We start from the raw sequence: 26902 nt of genomic DNA, 5'->3' as shown, positions 1-26902 counted from the left end.
GTTACTACTTCTTGATAACTACTAGAGTCCGTTACTAGAAACGAATGCCAATGAAAAACACACGACAATTTCAACTTTTCTACTTTACTGAACCAACGCGATTCGACAGCGCAAAGTGTGGTGAGTCTTAGAGCTAAAGGAGATGAGGCGTTGAGTTGGAAAGTACGGATGCTGCAACGCTGTCTGATGTAGCAGGAAAATTGCCTAATCGCTTAGCGGTCTCGGAAAAGCACCGAGTGTAAAGCATCGATGTCCACCTCCACGCCGGATGAATTTGTGGTCACAGTCCGAGAGCTGCCAAAGATGTAAACCTTAAAGTGGTGCTTCTTTCCAAAAGCCTCAAAACTCACCTGGCCAAGCGTGCCGTGCGATGGGAGGAGTGCGGATTGACCAGGACACAGTGCATGGGCTGGTCATCAAACTCTCGATGGTGGTAAGCCTCAACGGCCATTTCGGCATGCTCCAGCGTCTTGTAAATAACCTCAGCAGTCCCAGGACGCACCACACGGGCATCATACATGGGTCCAATGTCGCTAAATAGCTCACGTATATCGGCTGTGGTCACTTTGGCATGGAGATTGCTCACCAGCAGCCGGTAGCCGGCCTTACTGTTTGCCACACCAAGCGGCGGTGGCGGTGACGGGCGACGCATGGAAATTGTTTGGGAGGACATCAGTGACGTTCCACCAGTACCGCCAACACCAACACCACCACCTCCTCCTCCGCCGCCTCCGTACCCTGCCTGCTTGTTATTTTCATTGGCATAAATCCCATGTGATACGCGACGATCGGGCTCAGCGCCAAAGAGACGAGCACGCATCGAGTCCGACAGATTGGTGGTTGTCAGCATATTCCGCTGACGGCGCTCGAAAAGCTTTTCGCCCGTGTCTGTGCGTCCAACGATCAGTGGTGCCGGCAACGATGGACGCTCGATGCGATTTCGGGCCACCTCGTAAATGGCAAACGGATCGTTGGCAATGTTGTTCTTCAACGGAGCCGTGGACATCTCCACGTCGTCATCATGGTCCATGTCAAAGCCGCCAAAGGTATACCGCGGCGGTGGCGGCTGGTTTGTATAGTTGCCAAAGTGTAGGGTGCGGGATATCTCCTCTGAAAGAAAAAACTCATAAAATGGTTTATCTAATTGTGCTGCTGCTCATCCATCTTACCATCTTCGAGATCCTGCATGTTGTCGTGGTCAACATAGCCGTGCGGAGCAAATGGCTTGGCCGAATGGTTCAGTCTAGAAGTGAAGGGGCGATTGTGACCACCTAGCCCGACAGCCTCATCATCTTCTTCGTCCCATGTCGCCGCCGAACGTTCCATGGCGGTGCGCCTCACAAACTGAAGTCTTCTCGACCGGCTATCGTTACGGCCAAGACGTGGCATACGATCCGACAGGGCCTCCACATCAATGATCTCTCCAGACAGCGGCGAGCGATTCTTCTTGCGGTCCTGCAGCAGCTGGCGAGCATCGATGCCAGAGTCGCGTATGTTCCGGTTGAGAATGTCGCGTGCATCGCCTATTTTGGCACGCGTCTTTTGGATAATCTTGTTGCGGGCGTCAAAGGAGCGCACTGCCGGCTTATCCGACTGGCCGGGCTTGAAGGTGGTCCTGTTGAGCAGCTTTCGGGGCTGCTTCGTGTAGCTTGGGTTGCTGCAATGCGAAAAGGGACGTTGTGATTGTGCATGTCGGAGTGCAACGCCATTTTTCCGCCCGGAATGCATCATACTTACAACTTCTTGTCCGCCGCACGGCCGCCATAGCCGCGCTTCCGCTCTATGATCTCGTCAAGGCTCAGGTCCATATTAATCGTCGGCGTAATGCGTGGTTTTTACTTGGAATATATCTATATATTCCGGGAAAATGCTAAGTTACGGCAGAAAGCAAAAATTCGGCTTCGGTGCTAATTAGAGGTGGACGAAACGACAAAGACACATCGATAGAGACTGTTTTCTCATACCGATGTTATCGATGTTATTGAGCCGATATTGAATATAGTTGTGGTCATGTTTTTAAGCAGTATTTATCAGATATAAGTGCTTCACACACGTTTCCTACGTTTTCAATAATTTGTTGTAGTTATTAAATTTTTAATTTTGATTATTTATTAACATAGATTTTAAAATATTAAAAAACGCATCGACAGTATTGTCATAGCGATGGTGTTTGTACAGCTGAGGGCAGCAATTAAAATTTTAAAGACTGACAAATTTTTAATTATTAAACATTTAAAATTAAATATGTAGATTAAAACTTTTTTAAATTAAATATTTTGATATATTGCGATAGTTAGGCGATATTTTTAGCAATGAACAGCTTATTTTAGTTAAAAATAACGATATTTTCGGTAATTAGTCGAAAAAATAAAATAAAATACAAAAAAAATTACTTATACAGAAAATCATTCCGATTTAATAATAATTATATTTTTGATTAAGTCAAAAATTAACTTGTATAAAAATAATAAAACAAAATAAAAACTTTTTAAAAGACGATAATGTCGCTAATGTTATTTTAAGTTATATTAAGTACGAAATTAATTAAGAAATTAAATTAAAGAATTTTTTGGTGTGGCTTCATGTGGACTCGCGCCTTTGGCCACTATCCCCATCTGGTCACACTGCTTTGCTGGCTCATTCGCACTAGCACAACAACAACAAAGCGAAACAATAATCAAAAAGGAAACAGAGTCCGCTCCTAAACACTAATATTCTAGTTTCACTTTGCAAAGGGTGAAGTGAGTGATTTTTTTTCGTTTTCCTCTGTGTCTGGGGCTGTCCAGCTGTGTGATTGCGCAATCGAAAGCGCCCAACCCCAACCCCCGCGCCAACCACCTTAGTTCCATTCCATCCCAGTGTGTGTTTGTTTGTGTGTGTGTGCGCGCGAGTGCCAGTGCTAGTGTGTAAACAACAACAGTAAGCGCGAACACGGAGGAACAGAGGAGATTGATTGAAAGAGCGGAGACTTTTGATGGGCAACTCGCAACCAAGGCATGAGAGCAGAAGGACACCGCAAGGCACTCAAGAAGCAGCGGAACTGAGCGAGCCGCTGGAGCAGCAGCAGCAACAGCCAGAAGAGCAACAGAGACAGCAGGCGACGTCATCGATAACCTTTGGCTGCGGAGGCAGCAGCACCAGGAGATCCCAGGCTCAGATCCATACCCAATCCCCACCAGCTGCCCCAGCAGTAGCGGATTCGCAACCAGCAGCAGCAGAGGCGCAGCAGCAGCAGTCGCACCAACAGCAACAGCAGCAGGTAAGAATGAGTTAGAGCGAGACAAAAGTAGCCCCGGAAAGTAGGACAGACTGATAACGGAATTGTACGGAATGTTGGTTCTGTTGGCCATAACCCTCCAAAGCGATCCATTCCCATTGCCCCATTCCCTTCGCTCCCATTAGATTGGCCCGTTTTCCAACGCCCGTGCAAATAAGTACTGCGTCATTGGGTTTCGCATTTTCCCCCGTCGAACGAAGCCAGAGCTGAATTACGACGCGGGCTGCTCCGTTTGATGTACGCCGAGCTGATCACCGCCCAGGCTGGTGATTCTTCAGCACGCCGCCTAAACGGCCGTGAACCCTTATTGCTCCTCCACATTGCTCCCAGTTTCCGCACTATTCTAATGCTTCCGCATTTGCGTTTGCCGTACGCCGCACATTTTTCATTGCCATGCCAATTGAGCGGCTGGCTTTCGGTTTACCGTTCGCTTTTCCCGCGGCGCTGCGCAAATTCTGGCGGCGGCGGCGTGTGTCCACCTCCAACTCCTTGGCCCACCGCAGCTGGGGATCATCATAGTTCGCCTCCCGCGTTGTGATTTCATTCCAAAAAAAAAAAGTGCTGACATGTGGCTCGCGCGTGTGTGCGTGCCACAGTGTGTGTGTGTGTGTGTGTGTGTGTGCATGCGTGTGCGAGTGTGCGAACATTCGAGTGACCCTCACGCAAAGAAACACTCGGCACAGTGTCGGGCGAGAATATTGGCAAGGCTCAGATATTACTATTTTAAAGATTTATTTTGTATTAAATTATTAACGACTATCTTTGTTTTTATTTATTTTTTCGTCTTGAAAGAACCATTGTTTTTATTCTATGAATTTTTAAGCTAAATTATAATAAAACTTAAATATTCAGATTAAAGTAAATATAAAAAACTTAAATCTACTTTGGTTTATATTCAAATCCAAGCCAAAGAACTAAAATTACCGCAAACCGTACCTGCAACGTTAAAGCGGACACCACTGTACTGCCTGTGGCCTGACTCTGCCATTCGCTCTCTCGCTCTCTTTTGCGATCTCAGTTTTTGGTTTGTGCGAACGAACAGTGCTCGCGTTTCGACTTGTTTGTTTGCCAATATTCCATGACAAAATCGCACGTGTCGCCGCTCAGCTCAGAACGCAGAACGCAGATTATACATCGCATATAGCACACAGCGCACACGCTCTCCACGCTTCAGCAGAGATCCGTATACCTAAATACGCGTTTCTGTGTATTGATTCGCGGAATTGCCGCCAGGTAACAGTTGAAAACGACTCAGGTCTACCGTAAATCCGTAATCCGGCCTCTTAGTTGGCTTCCATTATCCGTAGAGTGGCAACAGCCAGCTTTAATTACTACAAAATTCTATTACAGCAGCTCTCCACGTGGAGTCTTGGCAGTCTTGGCGGCGGACGACTCACCTGGAGCTTCTCCGCGGCCCGCAACTCTTTCCGTCACCGGAACAAAGCCACGCGCAAGAGGTAGACAGCTCCCAACCGTCACCATAACAGTGATTTTCTAACTGTGCTCTTTCCTCCCCCACAGCTTGACTTCGCTACATGGCTCTCGGCGCAGCAAGACACAGTGGCATCGACCTCTGACCAATTCCATCTTTAACTCTCACTTCAAGGAGTCCAGTCGCAACGAGCAGTTTCGCCTGGAGCATCTGGTGGCCAAGGGAGCCTTTGGTGTGGTCTTTAAGGTGTGCGACAAGACCGACAGCAGCGCCTGCTACGCTCTCAAAGTGCTAAAAAAATCAAAGGTTGGCCTTGTCCTCTTTATACCCATTAAGTGTAGTCTTATAATAACGCTTTATTGTATGCTGCAGCTCATCGAGGACAACAGCGTGCGTCAGATTAAGGACGAGGCTGATATTCAAAAGGTGTGCGGTCACCATCCGTTTATTGTGAAGCAGATCGATCTGTGGCAGAACCGACACAATCTACACATCCGTATGTAGACAGGGATTTGAGATACATCAAAGTCTACTTTATATTTTCACCCACCTCCGCAGTTTCCGAATATGTACCGAATGGCGAATTGTTCTCCAAGATAGGACACTTTTCCATTGACCTGGTGCGCTTGTACATCGGTGAGATAGCTCTTGCTTTGGGTGAGTTGAAATCGCAGCCTCTAAAGGACCTTGCAATATCATTAATGTTTTTTTTTATTTTATTTAGACTTCCTCCACAACGCCGGCATTATCTATCGGGATGCCAAGCCGGAGAACATTCTGCTAACGCATCAATTCCACGTCAAGTTGACCGACTTTGGCCTTAGCAAGTGGCTCAAACTGGGGGCCAATACGCGCACCATGTGTGGCACTTTCAAATACATGGGTACGATTTAAATCAACTTAAATACAACACACAGACACTTAAGTAATAGAAATTAGTTATTAAGAGGCGCGCCGATCCATCGCAATCCAAATCGTTCAAAGGGAAAGCCCAACAAAAAACAAGCAACTTAGAAGCAAAGGGGAACAGAAGCAGTATAGACAAATAGAGAATATAAAACTCCTGTTAAATACATATAGGTTACCTAATCGCTTAAGCTTAAGTCTATCCTATGTAAATCGTTTTGAAAAGTTGAGAGCGCTAATCAACTAAAGTTAACTATAGTGAGCGAAACTCCCAGCAAACTAAGGCGGAGCAAGGGCACAAATCAAACACACACAAAAACACACTCCAATCAATCCTATCGAGTTAACACTGTATATAGCAGCCGTATAGCCATGAATGCTCGCTCGCAAGTATTTGATCTGACCATGGAGGGTCGCCAGGTGGACGAGGCGGTGGCCACCATCTTTCACACTGTTCTCTTTCACCGCTGCCTGGGCAAGTACATGTACACGGGCGATGCCCAGTACTCGATTGGCACCGTTGGCTACACGGATGTCGACTGCAATTTCATTGACTTCACCTACGTCTGCTGTACCTCGGACAGCCTAACGCATCGCGTCAAACGAGCCATTAATTCGTTTAGCGAGAAGTTACGCTCCAACGAGAGCTGTGGCTCTGGCCAAATAAGCCTTGAGTTCTTCCAGAAGAAAAAGAACCGCTGGCCATTCCCGCAAGAGTCCATACCCTGGGAGGTGTGGACAGTACACTTGGATCTGATCAAGCATGAGAACGAGGATGAGCGTCAACTGTGCCGCGAAAATGTCTCCGATTTGCTAACCGAAAAGGTGATATATATCACCGAGCTGATGAACCGGCACGATTATGTGCCCAAGACGCCTAGCCAGAGCGAGCTGGATCTGATCTTTGACACATCCTTTCCCGATGTCCAGCCGTACCTTTTTAAGTTCGATTACTCCACCTCGGGCTCGGCGGCACCCTCCATGGGCAATGCCATGAAGAAGATTATCAAGGAGACGCTCGCAATGTGACGGGCTCCATTATCGGGTCACATATTGAAACTTAGTTGCTTGCGAGTTTATTTATTATTATTATTTTCGTCTTTGTATTTGTTTTCGTTTTCATGTTTAAGTTACGAAATAGTTGCTGCTCCATTCGCCCGTAGTTTTTAGTGTATCTTTTGGGGCGAAGAGCCATTTGCAATGGTGATAAGATAAAATACGAGGTAGTCAAATATTTATTGTGTGTCCGCGCCAAACGTTTTTATCTACTACATATTAGTTATTGATTTAATTTCAACTAGACAGAGAGGGAGAGAGAGAGAGAGAGAAAGAGAGAGAGAAATAGAGAGAGAGAGAGAGAAAGAGAAATAGAGAGAGAGAAATGTTGAGAGAGAAATAGAGAGAGAGAGAAAGTGCGAAAGAGAGATATAGAAAGAGAGAGAGAGAGCGAAAGAGAGATATAGAAAGAGAGATAGAAAGCGAAAGAGAGAGAAAGAGCGAAAGAGATAGAGAGAGAGAGATGTTGAGGGAGTTGGATTCTTGATACCACCATATCCTTAGTTGAAATGCGGCCTATAACCTCCCACCAAATATTGCTTTAACGACCTGTGTCCCTTGCTCCACAACCCAAAACTAGCAGCAGGCGTTACATCAAATTTACCAATGTAAGTGTTAACTTTAACACTCACTCTTAATCGCCAGTGTAAATAGAGCTGAAAAAAATGAAATGAATTCAAAATATATATAATATAAAAGGCTGGATGATGATGATGATGGTGCCGATGATGTTGATGATGATGATGATGATGTATGTATAAAAGATTGTGATTGTACTTGTAGTGATTAAATAATAGTAGCAACTCTATGTATCCATAGAGTTGCAAATTATATAGACATGTATCTATATGTATGTAAATCAATGTTTTTCTTATATGTCCAAGCTATAAAAGTAATCAATTAAAATGTACTTTAAAACCTAAACTAATATTGTAAAATTGAATTAAGCCGAATAAATCCTTTGAAGCGCACTTTCAAAGTTGAAATGTAATTGGCCTTTCAAGCGTATAATCGGGATCCGTTTTATATTTCTAGCTTTATTTTCTATAACATTTAATATTCGGCTTGCCGAAGTTAACCTATTTTGTGAGTTTCCTGAATTATCAATCTTCTGCTTTCTTCACTTTTATTATTGTTTTTTGCGGGTGGGTAAAACGTTCTCTCTTCGCTCTCTTCTCGTTTCAGCCCCAGAGATTCTATGCGGCGAACCTTATGGCCATGCAGTGGACTGGTGGGCCTTGGGCGTCATTGCCTGCCAGATGCTGACACAGAAGGTAAGCGACTTGGCATATCTGTAGCTCTGGGGGGAGGTACTTACAGCAGCGTGACTTAAGCACTGATCGATCCGTAACTGGTTTACTGCATCTCTGTGCATCTTGGTATGGGGATTATAACTTGGTCGGTATGCAGTTTTTGTAATTACATATAATTGTAGTGGCCAAGAGATCGGTTGCTACTAACTTCTGACTGTTAGTTTTGTATAGAGTATTTTTTCTATAGAGTTACCTCTTTGTGCCAAACAATATCCTTTTTTGGAGGATCAAGGTATTGGCTTGGTAAATCCAGTAAATTTTAATTTTTGTATTTAACTTTTTCGATTAAATCGATTCAGACATTAAAAAAAAAAATCGATTATCGATCGATTAGATTCCAGCTCTACAAAATTGAACTAAAAATGTATTACTTATGTAAAATTAATCATATTTGTAGGCTGTTGCTCTGGGGGCACCCCTTATCTTTCAATACAAAAGTCCGTACACCTTAGTTTTTCGATTTTTATTTAAGAATTTTCTCAGTCTATATAAAATCATATATACTTTCGCTCATATATACGTTATAACACTATCGTTATTAAATGTAGTTGCATTATTTTAGAACTCAAATAAAAAAAAAGGGGGGAATTCCATTGTGTGTGGGGGTGTGGGGGTGCTGGCTTCGTTCCAAGGACCTTTACAAAGAATCCAAGGATGCTTTTCTCTTTTGTTGTTGGAGGGAGGAAGGGGTGCAGGGGGTGTTGTCTTGCCATGACTAAGATTTAATTAAAAATTACATTAATTAAATTATAATTATAAGTATAACTGTATGCCATCTTAGCGGTTTGTCCTGTGTGTGTGCGTGTGTGTGAGTGAGTGAGTGTTGTGTTTGCTGTTTTATTTTTAACCGTCCTGGTACTGCCACTCGGTTCTATTGTCCTAGGATGCACTGATCCTTGCGGCTCCTCCCATCCTCAGTGTGTGTGTGTGTGTGTGGTGTGCGTAGTGTGATTGCTGTGCTTCCTTCCATTTACAACTAAGAGTTACCACCAACTGCGGTCGTAGCATTAAGACGCTGCCAAGGCGCAGCTGGTGGTTGTGGTGGTGGTGGTGATTGGATCTTGGCTTCTGCGATTGTTGTGGGGAGTGCTGGGTGTAAAGCTCTCACTATCTCTAGTTCTCCTTCGATTCGCTGCTCTCCTCCGACTCCTTGGACTCGGACGAGTCCTCGTTCTTGGACTCGGACTTGTCCAACTTCTCCTCCGACGACTTCTTTGGCTCAGCGGGCGTGGGCAGAGGAGCCGGTGCGGCCTCAGCAATTGGTGTCTCGTCGATCTTCTTGGCCTCGGGAATAGCTGCTGCTTCTGCTGCTGCTGTCTCACTCACCGGCTCCGGCTTCTTCTCGGGCAAGGCCTTGGCATCGGAGGTGGCCTCCTTTTCTGGCTGCTCCTTAACCGGCTCCGTTACCTTGGTGGCGGCGGCTGGTGCCAGGGGGGCATTGGTCTTCAGCACGGGAGCTGGCTCGGCAGCGGTCTCGGTGTTCTTCTGCTGATCCACCGGCTGGATGGGCTTGGGGCTATCACTGGACTTGGCCTGGGCAGCCTGGGCGCCGGGAGAGGTGGGGGCAGCAGGCGAACCGGACTCAATGGATTTCTTCTCGGGCTGCTGGGTCTGGGGAGCAATCACCTGGATGTTGCTCTCGGTCTTGGGAGCCTCAGCTGGTGTGGCGGCAACTACGGCGGCTGGTGTTTCTGAGGCCTGAGCTGGCTCAGGAGCGGCCTCCTTCTTGGCCTCCTTCTGCTCAATCTCGTTGATCCTCTCCTGGCGGGCAGGCTGCTCGGGAATGGCTTCCTTTTCGGCGGCAACGGTGGCGGGTTCGGTCACCAAAACGGGAGCCGCTGGTGCCTCAATCTTGGGTTCCTGGGGCTTGGCCTCATCAACAATCTGCTTCTGGACCTCAGCATTAGAGGCGGGCGTCTCAATCAGTTCAATAGCCTTGGGGGCCTCCTCGGTGCGTGCCGTCTTCTCCTTCTCCTCCAGCTTCTTCTCAACAAGGATCGTTTCCTGGGGCTTGGCCAACTCCACGGGCTTGGCGGGTTCCTCTGGTACCACAATGGCCTTCTTTTCGGGTATGGCCGGGGCTGTCTCCACATCGGGCGCTGTGGATTTCAGGTCAACATTGGTGATCTCCTTGGCCGGCTCAACGGCAGGCTCAACAGCCTTGGCCTCGATCTTAGCCTCTGGCTCGGCCTCGGGCTTCTTCTCTGAGGAAATAGTAGCAGCAGCAGGAGCTGCAGCCAGTGCAGGTTTGGCAGGTGCCGGCTCAATGGGATTGGGATTTAGGGTTTTGGCTAAAAGTTCAGCCTTAGAGCCCCCATCTGGCTGAATGGCCACCTCCTCATCGGGCACGGGCAAAGCCCAGACGCTGCTGAGGCACAAGCAGGCCACAAAAAGTAATTGGAATTTCATCTGGAATTGGAATGAGCAGAGCAGAGATTTGAGATTAGTTTGGGGGAGAGGAGAATGTTGTTGGAATATAGCGAGTGACCTAGGGACCTTGCCTCTTTTTTAAATATATTTTTGTATTTTTTTAATATATATATTTCTTACTATTTTCTATGTTTTTGAAACTTCTAGATCTTTTTTTGTATAATTATTTTTTTTAAATTTAATATCTTCTATTTTCTATTTTTTTTTTTCGTATTTTTTCTTATTTATTTATTTATTTAATTTTTTGTTTTTTTAAATTTGTCAATTCCCCAATCATCGTTTCCCTTGATTTCTTTTGTAATTCCATTAAATCATTAAATTTTTAGCCTCCACAACGGAAAATCACAATTGAATTCTCTCTGGTTTTTTTTTTTTTGTATGTTTTGGACCTTGTACCCTTTGTGGTCTCTGGGTCCTTCCATTTCGAGGTAGAGTATTTAATATTTATAACTCAATTGATCTTGACTTTTGATAACGGCTGACTTGCAAATTTGGCCAATCTGCTTTTTGGCCACTTCCCTATGCTAATTTTTAAACTTATAAACTTGGCTTTTTGTCTTATATTTTGCTTTTTTGTTGCTTTTTTTTTATGACCATAGCCCAATTTGTTAATTAAGTCTAACTAAATGGTTTCTAAACTTTGGTTCTTTTGGCTTATGGTGGCCTGGAATCCAGTATCCAGTGTCTAGTATCCAGTCTCCAGTCCCCAGTACCCCATTCTCTGCCAGTCTTGGCTTACGTAACTGGTTGAGTGGGGGGGGTAGGGGGTGCAGGAACGGAATACGATACGATCTTGATGGTCTTTTTAAAAAAACTCGTTGAGGAGCAGAAACACTTGGGAAATAACTGTCTGTCTGGCACTTGGTTTTCGGTTTTTCGGTTTTTTGGTTTTTGGTATTCGATTTTTGATTTTCTGTTGTGTTGGCTTGTTTGTAGAAGTCTTTTTCTAGGCACCATACATACCTTAATCCTTTAGCGGCTTTCCTTGACTGATTTAACACGGACACTGAGTTCAAAAAAGGCACTGTGATTCACGTTATCTCCACCCGGTGTAGGGATTCTATCCGGGATTTTGCACAAAATACAAATACAAAATGCAAAAAAAAATATAATAATAATAATAATAATAATAACAGGGTAAAGATTGTAGAATATTTTAGGTATCTGCTTCGTCGTTTGTCGATTCTTAAATCCCGGACCGTGTGTCTTTGTATGGCTGTGTGTGTGTGTTATGTGTAATGTGTGTGTGTGTGTGTGTGTTCTCACCGCTCGGCTTCAAGAAACACTTTGAGTGGATGGCTGTGAGCCGGGGCGCTTATATACCTACCGCCATATAGCAACGCCGGCGTCGGCAGAGCAGATCGAGCTCAGTGCTAGGTACGAACGTCGCAGCAGCAAAGCCAGCAGAGGCAGCGGCAGAGGCAGCGACAGCGACTGAGGCAGAGGCAGAGGCAGAGAGAGGTATATGTACGTGAGCTGGACAGGATTCCCGCGGTGGTTAAGCCAGGATTGGTGTGGATATTTTTAGTTCTAAGAAGAATCGAAGAAGAACCAAAACCGCATCGAACCCTTTCTCCATAAATAGACAGCAAATTGTTGTGCCGGCTTGTTGTCTATTTTTAAAGCCAAGGCAATTTGTAAAGAACTGCAGACCACAGATTGGCCAGTGGCTAGTGGCCATTGGCCAAAGGAGGCTCCTGTCCAAGTATGGTGCTAGCTATTTATAACCCCCCTTTTTTTTTTTGCGCCAAGGATCGCTGATCGATTGCCATAAGCATCATTAAACGCAGCACGATTTTCAAATGCAGTTGTTGTGGCGACCATCGATAATATCAGCAATCAGCCAGCCAGGGCCAAAGAAAAATGCTTAATTGTAAGTGAAACAGCGCAGGAGGAGGAGCAGAGCTAGACCCGCAGGAGTGGTGGGCACAAAACAAAAAAACCGGTCTAGGAGTAGGTTTTAATATGGGATATATATGTATATGAGTTTATAGACAACATCTACTGTTGAATCAAAGACGATGCCTAGGTCTAAAGACTAGAGACTAGAGACTAGAGACTAGAGCTAAGTGCAGCCAGGAGGAGGAGGCTGGCGGCTGGCGGCTGGCGGCAGCATCATTAACATAATCAAAGCCTGCCAGACATGGGTCTCTCACAGATACCGATCGTTGATTATCTTAGAATGATAAATGCTCACACACAGTCTCTGCTTGCTTGCTGGATTCTTTTTATAGATTCTACCAAGGAAATCCAAGCAAAAACCCCTAAAAGGATGGCCATGGAAAGTTCCACTGGTGCTTTCCAGTGCTTAAATTGTTGCTTACAAAATCCACAAGATACATTTCCAGACACACACAATGGGACACTACGATATGCTTGTCTCTAAGGTCACAGCACACACACACAATCATTTAGCGGAAAAGTTCTGGTGGGGAGGGGAGAGGGATGAGCCCAGTCCAAGCTGCTCTTTAGTTAAACGTGCTCTGATTTTGATTTGGTTTCTGTATCTGGATTTGGAAACACTCTAATTTAGGCGCGACACACGGCTAATGGGTAGCCCAGCTAGTAACAGAGACCACGACGACGATGATGATGGTGACGATGATAAGAAAGGGAAATCCAATTTAAATGTGAAACCAGAGCCATCTGCTTATTTACGATCCTCTAGATGTAGCTGTGTGTATCTCTAGCTGTAGCTGTGTGTATCTGTATCTGTATCTGGGTTGGGTTTAACCGTTCTTGGGTTCTTTGGTTCTTCAGGTTTACCTGTTACCTGTTACCTACGGCTACCTGTGACCACCGCCAGGATCACCATCCGTGAGGATTGTGTAATGCAAACACGTTTGCAAAAAAAAAAAAAATAAATAAACACAAAAGTATCTTAGAAATACCCAGAATCCAAAAACGATCATTTAAATGTTTTATGATGTTGCTTTTGAAGGTCGGCGCCCAGAGTAGCCTCTTGCCCACCCCGTCACGAAAAGTGAATCTCATAATCTGGAAATATTTTTACGTTTCATGCATAATTGCAATTATTATTAAGTTGCTCAATGATTTCCATGGGTAAGCTAAACGGTTGAGAAACAACAACGTCCATGTGAACTGTATGTGTTCATGGCGAACAAATTACGTATTCTAATAGTGCTAAATGCCTCTGGCACAATGGCAAAATTCAATCATTTCAAGAAATGCTTATCAATATTTCGTAATAAATTTAAAGACCTTTTTGTTCTGTATTATTTGTGCAGCGAAATTGAGATTTCTTTCTAAAAGAGAAATATTAGAAGATCCTCTTAAAACTCTAAGAATATTATAGATTAATATATTTTCTTTTTTAAAAAATTCCATGGTTGCTTTTCTTTTTCTTTGTAAACTTTATAGTATTTTTTATATGTCAAAGAAATATCTTCAATTTATTCTAAAGATTACTGGCCATGCCTGGCAGTTATTTTTTTTATTTAAAATATATTTTTTTTATTATTACTAATTTATGGGGAGTCTTCTTAATTAGAAATATATTTTTTAAGCATACTAGAAATATATTTTAAAATATTTAAAATAATGTTCTAGGTTACCCTTAAGATGTTGCAAGTAAAAACAAAAAAGATTACTGGCAAGGCAGTTATTTTCTATAGTTAAAAAAAATATTTTCCACCTAGAAATCTACCAAATTTTTTAATTAGAAATTTATGGAAAGTCTTTTTAACTAATTATATATTTTACAATATTTAACAAAATATTCTAGGTTACTTTAAAACGTTACCAATAATATTTATATCATTTAAAAAGTCCCAAGAATCCTCTTCAAGCCTTCTTTAAGGCAACATTTTAACGATGCTGGAAAATTGTCCAGCAGGAGAAGTTCTCTTGGCTGAGAGATCTCAGCTTCCCTCCTCCTAGTAAGAGCCATCAGGGGAATAGTCAGACAAAAGTCTTGCCTTGGTCAAGTGGTCGGTTAATGGTTGGCATTGGTCTGCTCATTTTCTTGCGACATTTTTATGCTCTTGACTTGCATAAATATTTGCAGAGCCCACAGAAGACAGGAGGACATATTCACGTAGATTTTCTGCAGCATTCTGCGGGCAGCGGCGAAAGCAATAAATTTGTGCTCGGCAGACACACGATGGTGTAGGGAGTCAGTCCACTAGCTTCTCCTGCTCTACCAGCTCCTCTAGCTCTTCTAGCTTCTCTAGCTCCTCCAGCTCCTTCTGCTACTCCAGCTCCTCCTGCTCATTCTCTTACTCCTCCTGCTCTTCCTCCTCGTCCTACTCCTCCTGCTCCCCCTCTTCCTGCTCATCCTGCTCCTCCTCCTCCTGCTTCTCCTCCTGCTCCTCCTCCTCCTCCTGCTCCTCCTTCTGCTCCTCCTCCTCCTGGTATCATGTAATATAAAATGCGCTTGTGTTGCAATCAACATCCACATTGTCGTAGTCGTCGTCAGCCTCCTCTGCTAGGAGCATAAGGGGGAGACTCTGGCATAGATCCAGCGGACGCGCGGCATTATCATTATCGTCCTGCAGTGTAATTACACTTGACAACAGGCAAAGACTTTAGGTGTGAGAATTATAAATTAAATAACAAAAAAATATATAAAAAAAATTATAATAAAAAATAAATAATAAAAAAATAAATAATACAAAAATAAATAATACAAAAATAATGAAAAATAATAAAAATAATAAAAATAATAAAAAATAATAAATAAAAATAAATAATAAAGAAAAATTAATAATAAATAAAAATTAATAACAAATAAAAATTAATAATAAAGAAATATTAATAATAAATAAAAATTAAAAATAAATAGAAATTAATAATAAATAAAAATTAATAATAAAGAAAAATTAATAATAAATAAAAATTAATAATAAATAAAAATTAATAATAAAGAAAAATTAATAATAAATAAAAATTAATAATAAATAAAAATTAATAATAAATAAAAATTAATAATAAAGAAAAATTAATAATAAATAAAAATTAATAATAAATAAAAATTAATAATAAAGAAAAATTAATTATAAATAAAAATTAATAATAAAAAAATAATAATCATAACAATAAAAAAAAATAATAAAAATAATAATAATAAAAAAATAAAAAAAAACAAAATAAAAAAAACAAAATAAATAAAATAAAAATAGAAAATAAAATTAAAATAAATAAAAACCCAGCTTTATAGTGTTTTTTTGCTTGCCACAAGCACAGGCACATCCCGTGCCACTGCCACAAAAGTGCAAACACACACACACACACTCACAGAGGGTGTACTAGACGTGCGATCAGCAGAGTCGCCTTCGCCTTTGCCTTTGCCTTTGTATCTCTTGGATACATAACTCTTTGTTATTGGCCTTGAATGTCCTAAGCACGGAAAAGAGGTCATTGTCGCATAATACATCCAGTCTTGGCCAGTCCCAAGTTGGTGGACAATGACAGTGAAACCTGGCGGCGATTCCCCCGTGTGGAATTGCAGACTTTGAAGAATCTATGGGCAGTGGTTTTCCTTAGCCTTCTGTTTTTGCTGTTTTGAAATTTGTAATTAAAGTAGACACGCATTTTAATGACTGTAATTGAAAGGGGCCACGATCGGGGGGCTCTGCTTTCTGTGATCACACAGACTGGACCGACTTTGGACATGGAAACCCGATTAAATAGATGCATGTGCATATATTAAAAATGCATTTATATATAAATAGCTTTTGGCCTAGGCTTGGCTTGGCTTGGCTTGGACTGGGAATCAGACTTGGATTCAGATTTGGTCTTAAGCCCATCTATTGCCACAGTCAGAGGCCACTTATATGGAGAGATGCACTTCCTGTTTGAACCAAGATTGATAAGGCATCTTAAAGGCCTTAATAAAACGTGGCTAAAAAGCGCAGATTATGGCCATTCCAAGCTTTGTATATCTTTATATCTGCTTTTTGTACGTCTGCCGCGGTTCCTTTAACACTTTTTATATTGTTTTTCTGACTCTGCAAGATCTAAGAAGCTGTGCTGTTGTGGCTCAAGACAATTACCAGTGGACATTAATTCTAGGAAATATATATAAAAATAATAATCACTATGATGTGCCTGTCACTAAACATGGTAGCAACGATAATTGGCCAACAGCATCAGCAGCAGCAGCATCAGCATCTGTAAAGCATCAGCATAACCAGGAGTACAAGTTGGATGACCCGAACGTCAGCTCTTTACTGACCAAAACAGCCAACATGACTGGGCCATGGTCAGGTAACCAACCAAATCAAACGCAGAATCAATCTGAATACGAATCTGAAAGCCTGTCCAGCTCACGTGCCAGCAATTACTATTACCATGCGTCACATTGTCAACAATAAAAAGTGACAGATATCCAGCCAGAGAGTGAGAGAGAGAGAGAGAGGGGTGAGGTGAGGAGGTGAGGAGGGGTATACTGGGGGGGAGCAGAATCAGTGGAGCGCTCGTCTCATTTCGCAACTTGTTTTCAACGAACCAACGAACCAGGAAGGTGGCACATAGCACATAGCAGCCATTGGATCATTACCTCGTCGCTGCTTTGGCCGCTGGCCGCCTGTGATTTAATTTAATTCTGCTAAGCACAAAACCCCAAACTATTTCACTTTGTCAAGTTGTCGTTGTCGTCGCTGGCGTTGTCAGCTTGCGGCCGCCGCAGCCGCATTGATTAAGCTTAATTTGCCGCTCCGAAAATGCAGGTCAAACCTTTCGAAATCTCTCGGCATTAGGCCACTCAGTCCAGCTACTGTGGATGTGCTGGGCTGCATCCGATATATATTGTATCTCTCACTGTATTATGTTTCCCATTCAATCACCTTGAATTCTCCAGTGATGACTCACCTAGATGACATTTTCCTGGCTTTCACCATTCTAAGGTAAAAGTGTCATTACTAAGAGGGTTGGTGGCTTTACGGAAGAGTTAAGTTCAAGTGCGTGCATTGCTCGGGGCAGCAGCAGCATCCATCATTATTCCATTCCCCAAGTCCATAGCCATTCCTTACCCCTACTTTTGATCCATTCCCCTGTGAGTATTCAAGTGCAGCTGCTGTAATTAGCCGCTGGTCAGTGTCAGTAAGTGGCTTTTACATGACAATTGCGTTCGCCAAATTAGATTTGCCTGAGTTTAGAGCTTCCCTTTCCCCCTTCCCAGATAGTAGTGATGCTGAGATGCTCTTCTTTGCCCAGCAGGAGCCGCGGTTCTGTGCGGGTATTACAGCACACTCCATATAGAGATATATCCACAACGAGCTGAGAGCTTAGCTCAGGCTCAGCGTCAACTCAACAAAAATTGTCTATTTCTATTTTAAAAAGTAGTCGACCGCTAATTGAATCCAATTTGCATGCATTAGCGTTCGTGGCTGCTGGCCTGAGCTGAGCTGATCTGATCTCTGGGTAGAGCTCAGGGCTCTCTGGTGGGGCCACGCCAGTCTGCGCTAAGCTAAATCCAAGCAGATCTAAGACATGGACACCCCCAAGCTGGGGAATGCATTGCAGAAATAAGTAATGTCAAATATTTCTTTGTTAATTCTTTATTTCAATAATATATTTTAATATATTTGAAATTTTTTAAGTCTTCTTAAATAGTTTTCATTACGCAAATGATGTTCTAACATATGAAAAATTGTTTTAAAATTATTTAAAATTCCGGAAGTTCAAAACCGAAACCTTAGAAGTTATTTTAGAAAGTGGGCTTATAATTCCCAGGTACGAATTTAGCAAGTACAAATTAAATACTAGATAAATCCCATGTTAAAATTCTTAAAAATCGAATATTTATCTTTAGACAAAAAATTTAAGTCAGCAAATATAATTTCTCTTTAAATAATATTAAAATGCTTTAAATATTTTATTTATTATAAATTTATTTATTTCAAATGATTTCTTGCAACATCTCTGAGAGAAAAGTACCTTCTGAAAATATAAAACAGACATATAAGTTGTTATTTCAAAAAGTGCCCCTAAAATTCCCAAGTACAAATTTGGCAAGCAAAATTAAATACTAAAAAATACTTAAATACTTAGTTAAAAGTTACAATTTATTTTCAGACAAATATCTTAGGTCATTAAATATAATTTTTCCTTAAATTCTGCCCTTAAAAATCCATAAAACGTAAATGTTTTTCTTATATTAATATTAAAATTATCAAATATTTTATTAATTAGAAAGTTATTTATTTTAAACGATTTTTTCCATTATCTCTGAAAGAAGAAAAAAAAAAAACTGAGCTACAGTTCTTAAAGGTTAATAGAAAATTCCATTAGAAGTGACTAATCTGTGCAAGCTACTCCACATTTCCCATCACTTGATTTATTTATGTTTTTGTTGCTTGTTGTTTTTTGTTTTTTTTTTTTTTTTTTAATGATTATTTTGAACTTCACGGCAAATAACTCGGACGAGCGTTTTGTCACAAGCCCGGCTTTGTTGGCTCTGCCAATGAGCTGACGCCTGCGAATTGCGTATTTGCGTGCTCATGCGTCTGCCTGCCCCAAATTGTTTGGTTATTTGGATATGATTCAGTGCGCCATCATCGGCATTGGATGCTAGTATGGTGACTGGACGCTAATTATTATACACTCTCTTGTGGGAAGGCAAAGGTGTTTTTTAAATAGTTCCAAATTATAATAAAACAATTTTACAAATAATATTTATAAATAATATTTAACAATATAAATTTGTACACTATGTGTGTATATTTTATAGAATATATATTTAAAAAAAATATATATAAAATAATAATAATATTTTATTGAATATGTATATATTTTCATACTTTAATAATAATAATTTATTAATTATTAGTTAATAAAATATTAAAAATAATAATTAAAATATTAAAACTAATAATTTAATAAAATATTAAAAATAATAATAAATAAATGTAGAAACAATTTTCTATTAAATAAAATATAATTTTAAGAGTATAAAACCATCTGATTAATTTTTATCAATTCCAAAATCGGATCAGGCAAAAATAATGAATGTCTCATCGTTTTGTTAGTTTTAGCCTTGGCTTAGGTTTCCAGGAAAAGCAGCTCAAAAGCAAACAAATAATACAACTACAGATAATAATAATACAAATAATAATATAATATAAACTAATTCAAAATCTGAACCTTATGATACTTTATTCCTGAGGAATTACCTAACCCTTATAAACCACATACCATTATCACAGGTCAAATGGTTTGAGGCTTAACTTTTGCCAGAACAGCACAAAAATATGCTTTAGAATATTTTAAATTGGTATGACATAAAAAAATATATAAACTAAAATAAGAATATATAAAAATATATTTTTTTTTTGTAAAATAAAATTCTCTATATATATATTTATCTAAAATTAAAAAAAAAAACAAAATTTAAAATTTGCAGTCGCCCAACATCAAGCGGCATCTGATGATGCGTCGCCGTCAGGAGAGTGTGTCCCAGGAGGAGGAGCGCCTGTCCAATGCCCCGTCCATTGCCCAGATCAATGGCTGCCTGCAGGACAGCGATGATGGCGACAGCAATAGCGATGATTTCTTGCCGGATGCTGTGCACAGCCTAAGTCACGAGGGGCAGGACGTGCTCCGCCAACTGCTGGCTATAGAGCCGCGTCAGCGTATCCGCAGTGTGATGGCGCTGCAGAGGATTGCCCTCTACAAGGGCTACAAGCTGAGTGCCAAGCGACTCCTCGGTGTAAGTGGGGATATCTCCTATGAAACCTTTTATATATCTTTCAACTCCTGGCAGCTCTCTCCGCGAGACATCATTGCCCGGGATGGTATCCGGGTGTACGAGTACAGTCAGTTTGATCAGGCAACCAGCCAGTGTGCCATCAAAGCATTCCAGAACTTCTAGTGGGAGCTAGGACTTTGTGTTTAGCCATATTTTTCAACGGTATTTGTTTTTTATTAAAATTTATATTAACATTTTAATGAATAATTCACACAATTGTGTTTTTTTTTCTGGGCATTAACAATAAGAGTTTTGTGGCTTTGAGGGTGAGATCTTAAATTAATAAGATGCATAACGCTCAGAAATTTGAAAAGAACATGAAGATCATACGCAAGGCGAGCAAGAGTCTAAGGATGTCGAAGATAGGGAAATTAAAATATTAAAAATAAATTTAAATAGTTTGTTTAATATTAAATTGAAACTTTGAATTGCATTGAAAGAGGAAAATCAATTCAATTCGCTTTGCTTCGATACGGGGAATCACAATTGCGACTCAACTCAGTTCCGTAAATAGCATTTCCGGTCCTGCTGCTCCTGGCCGAGGGGCTTTTCTAAAGTTTCCATGGAGGCAGACCGCCTAATGCCTGCATCTAGAAAGGCGGACTTACTATGGCTTAGGCCCGAGGAGGAGAGTGCATTCAAACCGATGCCAGTTTTGCGTCACGATGACGTGCATGGCGAGCTTTAAATCCCGTGTCCGCCGTGTCCTGGCGTGGGTGCGTGACTCTACCCACACCCACTCATCCACTCACCCGCTCTCCCACTCACTCGTTCGCTCGCAAAGCTCTCCCCGAAGCTTTGTCAGCTGCTTTGGCAAAGCTCTTCTCTCGCTGGGCCAGGATGCGAGAGAGCAGCGAGAGCCGAGAGCCACGCGACTCGCTGGAAATTGTGTTGCAGATGTAGAAGCAGAGGCAGGAGCAGGAGCAGGAGCTGGAGCAGCAACAGCGGCAGCGCAGTTACAAAAGTCCTTAACAACAAATACATACAAATGCACCAGCAGCGTACATCGATATCCTGCTAAGTGTCGCAAAAAGTGGAACAACGCGTTATCCAGCTTGGCATGGATTGGTTCCTTGCCTGGCTAACCCACTGCTAACCCAATCAGGCAAACGTCAAGGTAGCCAGAGGCAGGCCACTGCATCCACTCGCTGACACAAACTACCACCATGATGATGATGGCCAGGACTTCCAGGAGTACCCAACAAAATTAGGCAACAGGAGGAGCAGCAGCGAGCGGCAGCCATGGCGCTGGTGCACACTTACCTGGGCACCTGGGAGGTAAGTCTAGGTTACTTCCCATATCTCAAAGAGATTAACACCTAATCCACATCAGATTGTGTGCTGCACCTTTGAGGGCAAGCGAGAGCTATCCGGCCTCGAGGGCATCAAATTTCGGCTGGACGACACCAGCGACATTACCTGGTACAATGACCTGGTCAGTCCACTTCCTGAATCAAAAGACTGCGGCGGCGGACCACTCTGCGAATCGGCGAGTGTTCTCTTCAGCTGCGAGACCTTCGATGTTCACGAACTGAATCCTCGCCTGGTCTTTGGAGCCTTTGCCGGTCACAGCATTGAGTTTAGCGTGAGTATACCCCTTGGGATTTCTGCTTCCTGCTTCCTGCTCCTGGTGGTGGTAACCCTTTAGCCCTCCCCTTCCAGACCAACACCTTAACGCCGACTGATACGCTGGTGCTTAGCTGCGAGAACTGGTATGCCGTGGAGTGCAAGCGACTGCAGGATGGCCAGGCAGCTGGCCAAGAGAAGCAGCTCAGCTTTGGCGAGGCCCTCCAAGAATCCTACTTCAGCGATGTGGTGGTTAAGAGCTCCGGCGGCATGGACTATGCCCTGCATGCCTCCATCCTCCGGCTCAATGGCTTTGACTGCAGCATGTGCGTGAACAGCGCCCCGCCCTCGGCCACTGTGCGTCCGCCGGTGCGAAGCTGCCACAGCGGACCGAACACGCCCAATCCCATTAGGATCTCTGTGGCTCCAGCCTTGGAACAGGGAGGCGGAGAGCCGGAGAAGTGCCTGCCCCGCCTGAATCTCTCGCCCATTTATCTGCAACCGCCGTGTGACTTTCAAACCGGCAGCCTGGGCCTGGGAGCACAGCGTGGCCACCAGTTTAGCAGCAGCTTCAATTGCCTGAGCAATGGGAATGCCGGTGACACGGGCTCGGACTCGCCGGCAGCGGTGGGCAAGGCGGGGCTGCTCAGCCTGGAGTGCGGCGGCGGCGGTGGAGGTGGTGGATTGTATCGCCTAACGCCAACCTCGCACTCGGATTCGCATCTGGAGACCTCGCAGTCGTCGCACTGCAAGAACATCTTCAATTTCTGCCAGGATTTGATGCTGCAACCAGCATCCACGCCACTGAATCCAAGCGGCGGATTGGGTGGCAGCAGCCTGGCTGTGTGCAGCATCCGGCGCCCACCATTGTCACCCTATCGGGCACGAAGTCCATCGCCATTTCCCAGCTCCATGGACACGCCGCCCTCATCACCACTAACGCCAGTGGGTGTGCTATGCAACCTCCCGACATTCCTGCTGGGCCCCATCCTCCACTGGCTGTACACGGAGTCGCTGCTGCCCGATCTGGATGAGGATGTGTGCGAGAAGCTGATTAGCTTTGCGGAAACGCAGCCATCGCTAACCAAGCTGGTGGAGCCCACGCGCAAGTATTTGCGACTGATGCGTCTCAAGAAGTGTGAGTAGATCCTGCTGAAGGCAGGCAAACATAACCCTCCTCCTCCTCCTCATATAAAACTCCTTTCAGTTGTGGTCAATGTCACCATGGATCTGCATGACATACTCAACCGGGTGATACAGTGCATCAATCCTTTGAACATCACCCATGAGCCGGCTTTGCTTTATGCCACGTTTCAGGATGCCCTGCGTGAATGCGCCATTGGTGGGTTCTCGGTTGTTCAGATCTCTTTTCTCAGATAAATCAAAGGGGTTTTTGTAACTCTTTAGGTTGCGCCAAGGTGCTGCAGTTCTGCAATATCTTCATCACGGATGCCACGCACATGACACGCTACCAGAAGAACGAGATTGTCAAGTATGTCCGGACCCGCATACCCATTTTCATGTCCCAAACCCAACAGCTGCTCCGCAACGTTCTGGGAGTCTTTGTGGGTCTCAGTGGCGATGAGAAGGCCGAGTTGGTGAACTATCTTGTACCTGAAGTGAGTGTGTGGGTGGATTTAAGTGATGGGGGAAGAGGAATTCATTTTCTTTACAATATTATGGTATATATTCTCCCCCCAGATCGAATCAACCTTATTTGTATTGACCGCTGTGATAGAAGAAATCAAAAACTCATTGGAAATCATGTGTAAAGTAAGTTAATTTTCACACTTTTCCTTATTTAATCCTCGCCCTAAGCCAAGGCTCTTGCTTGGCAGGACCTTAAATGTTCCCACTTGGATTTGCCACTGCAGCAACAGCAGGAGGACGAGGCCATTGTCATGCAGTTGCAGTTTCCCGATGCCGGCGATCCTTCGCCACGTCCTCGTCGCGGTGCACCCATTGGTCTAACGCTCTACGACGACAATCTGACGGACAAACAACGCCTCAGCTCTGCGGAAAATGATCTCAAATTTGTGCTCTACATGTACGAAGTGCGGAAAATGCGTGACATTTATGGACGGATTGTGGCAGCCCTGGAGATAATCAAGGACAAGAAGTGAGTTGGGTGAAGTGGTGGGTATTTATTTGATCTATAAAGTGGATATTCTAATCCTGCAGGAGCACCTACTGCGACATGGACTTTCTCAGCAAGAGCAGTACCATCAACCAAAATCTGGAGCAGCTGATCATGGACATTCCCGCCTACATTTTCATAGTGGAGAACCTCTCGGACCGACTGGATGACAAGCTGGGCTGGAAGGAGTTCAAGTTCTGCTTCAAGCTGGCCACCAGTCAAATAGTAAGTGGTTACTTGAGAATTTTAAACTAAACCTTAAAATATATATATTTGCAATCAGAATGGTGTCATTGCCAAGTTGCTGGATCACAAGGCCGCTCTAGGTGATGCCATTAGCCAGATCTGTTTGCTGGTGCGAAAGCAGGAGTTTACACAGTCCCTCATCGAGCTGGGCCTGCTGGACAGCTCATGTGGTCTTTCGGCCAACTTGAAGGTGGCCGATCATGAGAACAACCTGAATCAGGAACTTAACGAAAAGGAGACGCTGTACTTGGATCGAAAGCAGTACTACGACTACAAGAGCATCAAGGTAAGACCTTAATCAACTAGGTGAAGTATTATTATTATTTTTTTATTAATGACCAATATTTTAAGAATATTATGTCCAAGTTTCACATCGATCGTACCAAAATTGACAAAGTTATCCATAGTTTAGGGAGGGGTCAGGAGAATATGTGGCAGTTTTTTTATATTTTTTTTATTTGATTGGTTCAATATCATTAATTTAATAAAATAAATTTTAATTAGTTTTTAATTATTTAAAAATTAAATTTTTATTAATTTATCAATATTGAAATAAAATTGATCTTTAAAAAATTACAAACCAATAAAAATTAAATTTTAAATATTAAAAATATAATTAATAATTTAACAAAATATATTAATAAAAAAATAAAAATAAAATTAATAAAAAAGTAATAAATTAATAAAAAATAAAATGAATAAATTATAAAAATAAAATTAATAAATTATAAAAAATAATATTAATAAATTACAAAAAAATTTAATTACAAATTATAAATCAAAATGTAATTAAAATAAATTTGTTATTAATTCAAAACCCACCACTTTCCATTCCCAGCTAAACCTCATCCGACACCTCTGCGAGCCACCCATAGCTGCCAATAGCAATCTCTCCAAGAACGCCCTGCGCCTGCTCCACTCCACCCAGCTGGCGGACATGGAGTTCGAGGTGCACACCTATGCACCAACGAAATTGGAAACGGATGCCACTACCCTCCAAGTGCATAGCTTCAAGGCCCATCGCGTGATTGTGGCCGCCCGCTGCGAATGGTTCAAGAAGGCGCTCATGTCCGGCATGCAGGAGTCCATCAACAGAAAGGTGGTGATAACAGACACCTCGCCGGTTATCTTCCGGCGGCTATTGCTCTACCTGTACGGTGCACCCATCGACCGGACCGTTGGGGCCGAGCAGGTGTGCGAGCTAATGCTGCTGGCGGATCGTTACTCCATTGATGATCTCAAGGTGAGTGAATGATACTATATATATATTTTTTGTGGGGGTTCTAAGATGATTCTATCCCAGGAACTGTGCGAGAATACCCTCTACTCCCTGATTGATGAAGACTCGGTGGTCTGCCTTTTGGGCATTGCAGACCGGTATATGGCCACGGCCTTGAAGTCCAAGTGTCTCTCCTTTCTCTCGCAACATGCACAACTGACCAAGTGTGAAATCTTTAAGGAATTGCCCCAGACTCTTCAAGTAAGAAGGCTTTGATAGCTGCCGAAGTTATATTAACTAAGTAAACTTTCTTCTACAGCTAGAGGTTATGGACTTGATACACTGGTTCGGTCGCGTTTCAGAGCCATGGAACGACAGGGGCTTTAAGCCCAGGAGCAGCTCACGCCATAGCTTGAAGAGTCCATCGAAGCCGCGTTCCAGATCCCGCAAGTCATCGCCCTCCTACATGTGACGCCGACAAAGCGCCATCATTGAACACACGAATGCCAACTTCTTGTGATAACTCTAGAAGACTTCCGGAGTCCGGAGACGGGGAAATTCAGTATCCAGATGGAGGGATAAGATAGGTCAGTAAGGGCGAACGAAGAAGCCGGGACTTCGACGACTCTCATGACTAAATCACAATATCAAGCCAAAATAGCGAGGGGCAAACATGACCTGATTTTAATGAGTTTTATTTAGTTCATTAGTAGATACATACATATTATACATAGATAGGAATTTTGACGTAAAACTTGCATTCACATTTAATTCGAATTATGACCCTGGAAATTCAGAGGATAAGGTAGGATAAAGGACTTAAATACCTTGGTAGTTGCACTGCCAGTGTGTTGGAAACTTGAGAAAAGAGCATCGTCAAGCAGTTCATGTCTGTACATACACAAAAAAGTGGGTAGGAGTCTTCACAATTATACCTTCATTTACTGAGGTAGACCCAACCCCCTAGTTCCGATGATCAGTAGCTAGAATTTAGTCATTTTGAAGAGCCTAAGGAATCGATTGTTTTTGTATTTGGACGACGACATGGTCTGGCGGGGACTATTAACAGAGTAACCGAAACTAATCTGTTGTGTACGTTAAATGGAATTAACATTAGACTTTAATAGCCGCAGAAAAATAAAACACACACATTTATGCTCACGTAATGTTGTGAGTACGGTGCGGATTTTAAGTAGCAACAACAGCAGCATCTTTTTTTCTATAAATTCGAGACAGTATAAATTAAAAGCAAATGAGAAAAAAAAAAAACAAATACTATATATATGTACAAACATTATGTGTATATTATATTATTGTACTAATTCAATACATTTCTTGTTGTCTTTTTAAAGCGAATCAAAAGTAACTCTTTTTATTATACCGATTATTAACGATAATAAAGCGTATGTATGTACATAAGTAAACGAAAGTGCATTTCAAATTCGTGGTGATTGTGTCTTGGCCATTTCCTGAAAGTTCAGAAGCATCGCGGATTCAAATTGGCCAAAAGCTCTCGCCGGGCAGGCCAGGAGCGAGTGAGTCGGGCGGGAGTAGCGAGTGCCATAGAGATGGGAGAATATATATAGCTATCGTTAAATATCGTTCTATCGT

General features: G+C 42.6%; 5 protein-coding genes across 6 annotated transcripts; 3 read left to right on the top strand and 2 right to left on the bottom strand.

The window, feature by feature from the left end:
* Positions 1-68: 68 nt before the first annotated feature.
* Positions 69-1961, bottom strand: LOC108082938 (uncharacterized). Its single transcript, XM_017178545.3, has 4 exons — positions 1738-1961; positions 1170-1657; positions 351-1110; positions 69-294 (listed from the first exon to the last, which is right to left on the bottom strand). Exons 1-4 carry the CDS (start codon positions 1806-1808, stop codon positions 213-215), a joined length of 1401 nt encoding a protein of 466 aa, XP_017034034.1. The 5' UTR covers positions 1809-1961; the 3' UTR covers positions 69-212.
* Positions 1962-2627: 666 nt separating this feature from the next.
* On the top strand, positions 2628-20334 carry S6KL (S6 Kinase Like). Of its 2 annotated transcripts, none has more exons than XM_017178521.3 (9): positions 2628-3259; positions 4631-4734; positions 4799-5015; positions 5082-5205; positions 5268-5366; positions 5434-5592; positions 7857-7945; positions 19779-20084; positions 20139-20334. In XM_017178521.3, exons 1-9 carry the CDS (start codon positions 2975-2977, stop codon positions 20244-20246), a joined length of 1491 nt encoding a protein of 496 aa, XP_017034010.1. In that variant the 5' UTR covers positions 2628-2974; the 3' UTR covers positions 20247-20334. The 2 variants fall into 2 exon arrangements, with proteins under 2 accessions (XP_017034010.1, XP_017034009.1); XM_017178520.3 differs by having other exon boundaries at positions 2629-3259; positions 4628-4734.
* Atg101 (autophagy-related protein 101) lies at positions 5599-7642 on the top strand. Its single transcript, XM_017178523.3, has one exon. The coding sequence runs from the start codon at positions 5988-5990 to the stop codon at positions 6642-6644; it is 657 nt and encodes a 218-aa protein (XP_017034012.1). The 5' UTR covers positions 5599-5987; the 3' UTR covers positions 6645-7642.
* bnb (bangles and beads) lies at positions 8433-11697 on the bottom strand. The gene is made up of 3 exons (XM_017178522.3): positions 11681-11697; positions 11378-11474; positions 8433-10393 (listed from the first exon to the last, which is right to left on the bottom strand). The coding sequence occupies exon 3, from the start codon at positions 10391-10393 to the stop codon at positions 9098-9100; it is 1296 nt and encodes a 431-aa protein (XP_017034011.1). The 5' UTR covers positions 11378-11474; positions 11681-11697; the 3' UTR covers positions 8433-9097.
* A 694-nt stretch (positions 20335-21028) lies between the features above and the next one.
* LOC108082947 (uncharacterized) lies at positions 21029-26687 on the top strand. Its single transcript, XM_017178563.3, has 12 exons — positions 21029-21401; positions 21457-21708; positions 21786-22827; positions 22897-23031; positions 23097-23308; positions 23391-23462; positions 23528-23808; positions 23871-24051; positions 24110-24358; positions 24911-25315; positions 25376-25552; positions 25611-26687. The coding sequence occupies exons 1-12, from the start codon at positions 21366-21368 to the stop codon at positions 25761-25763; spliced, it is 3195 nt and encodes a 1064-aa protein (XP_017034052.1). The 5' UTR covers positions 21029-21365; the 3' UTR covers positions 25764-26687.
* Positions 26688-26902: the final 215 nt, after the last annotated feature.

This window comes from Drosophila kikkawai, chromosome X (genome assembly GCF_030179895.1).
Source record: "Drosophila kikkawai strain 14028-0561.14 chromosome X, DkikHiC1v2, whole genome shotgun sequence".
In the NCBI taxonomy this organism is placed as follows: Eukaryota; Metazoa; Arthropoda; class Insecta; order Diptera; family Drosophilidae; genus Drosophila; species Drosophila kikkawai.
This window is presented reverse-complemented; position numbering and strand designations above follow the sequence as displayed.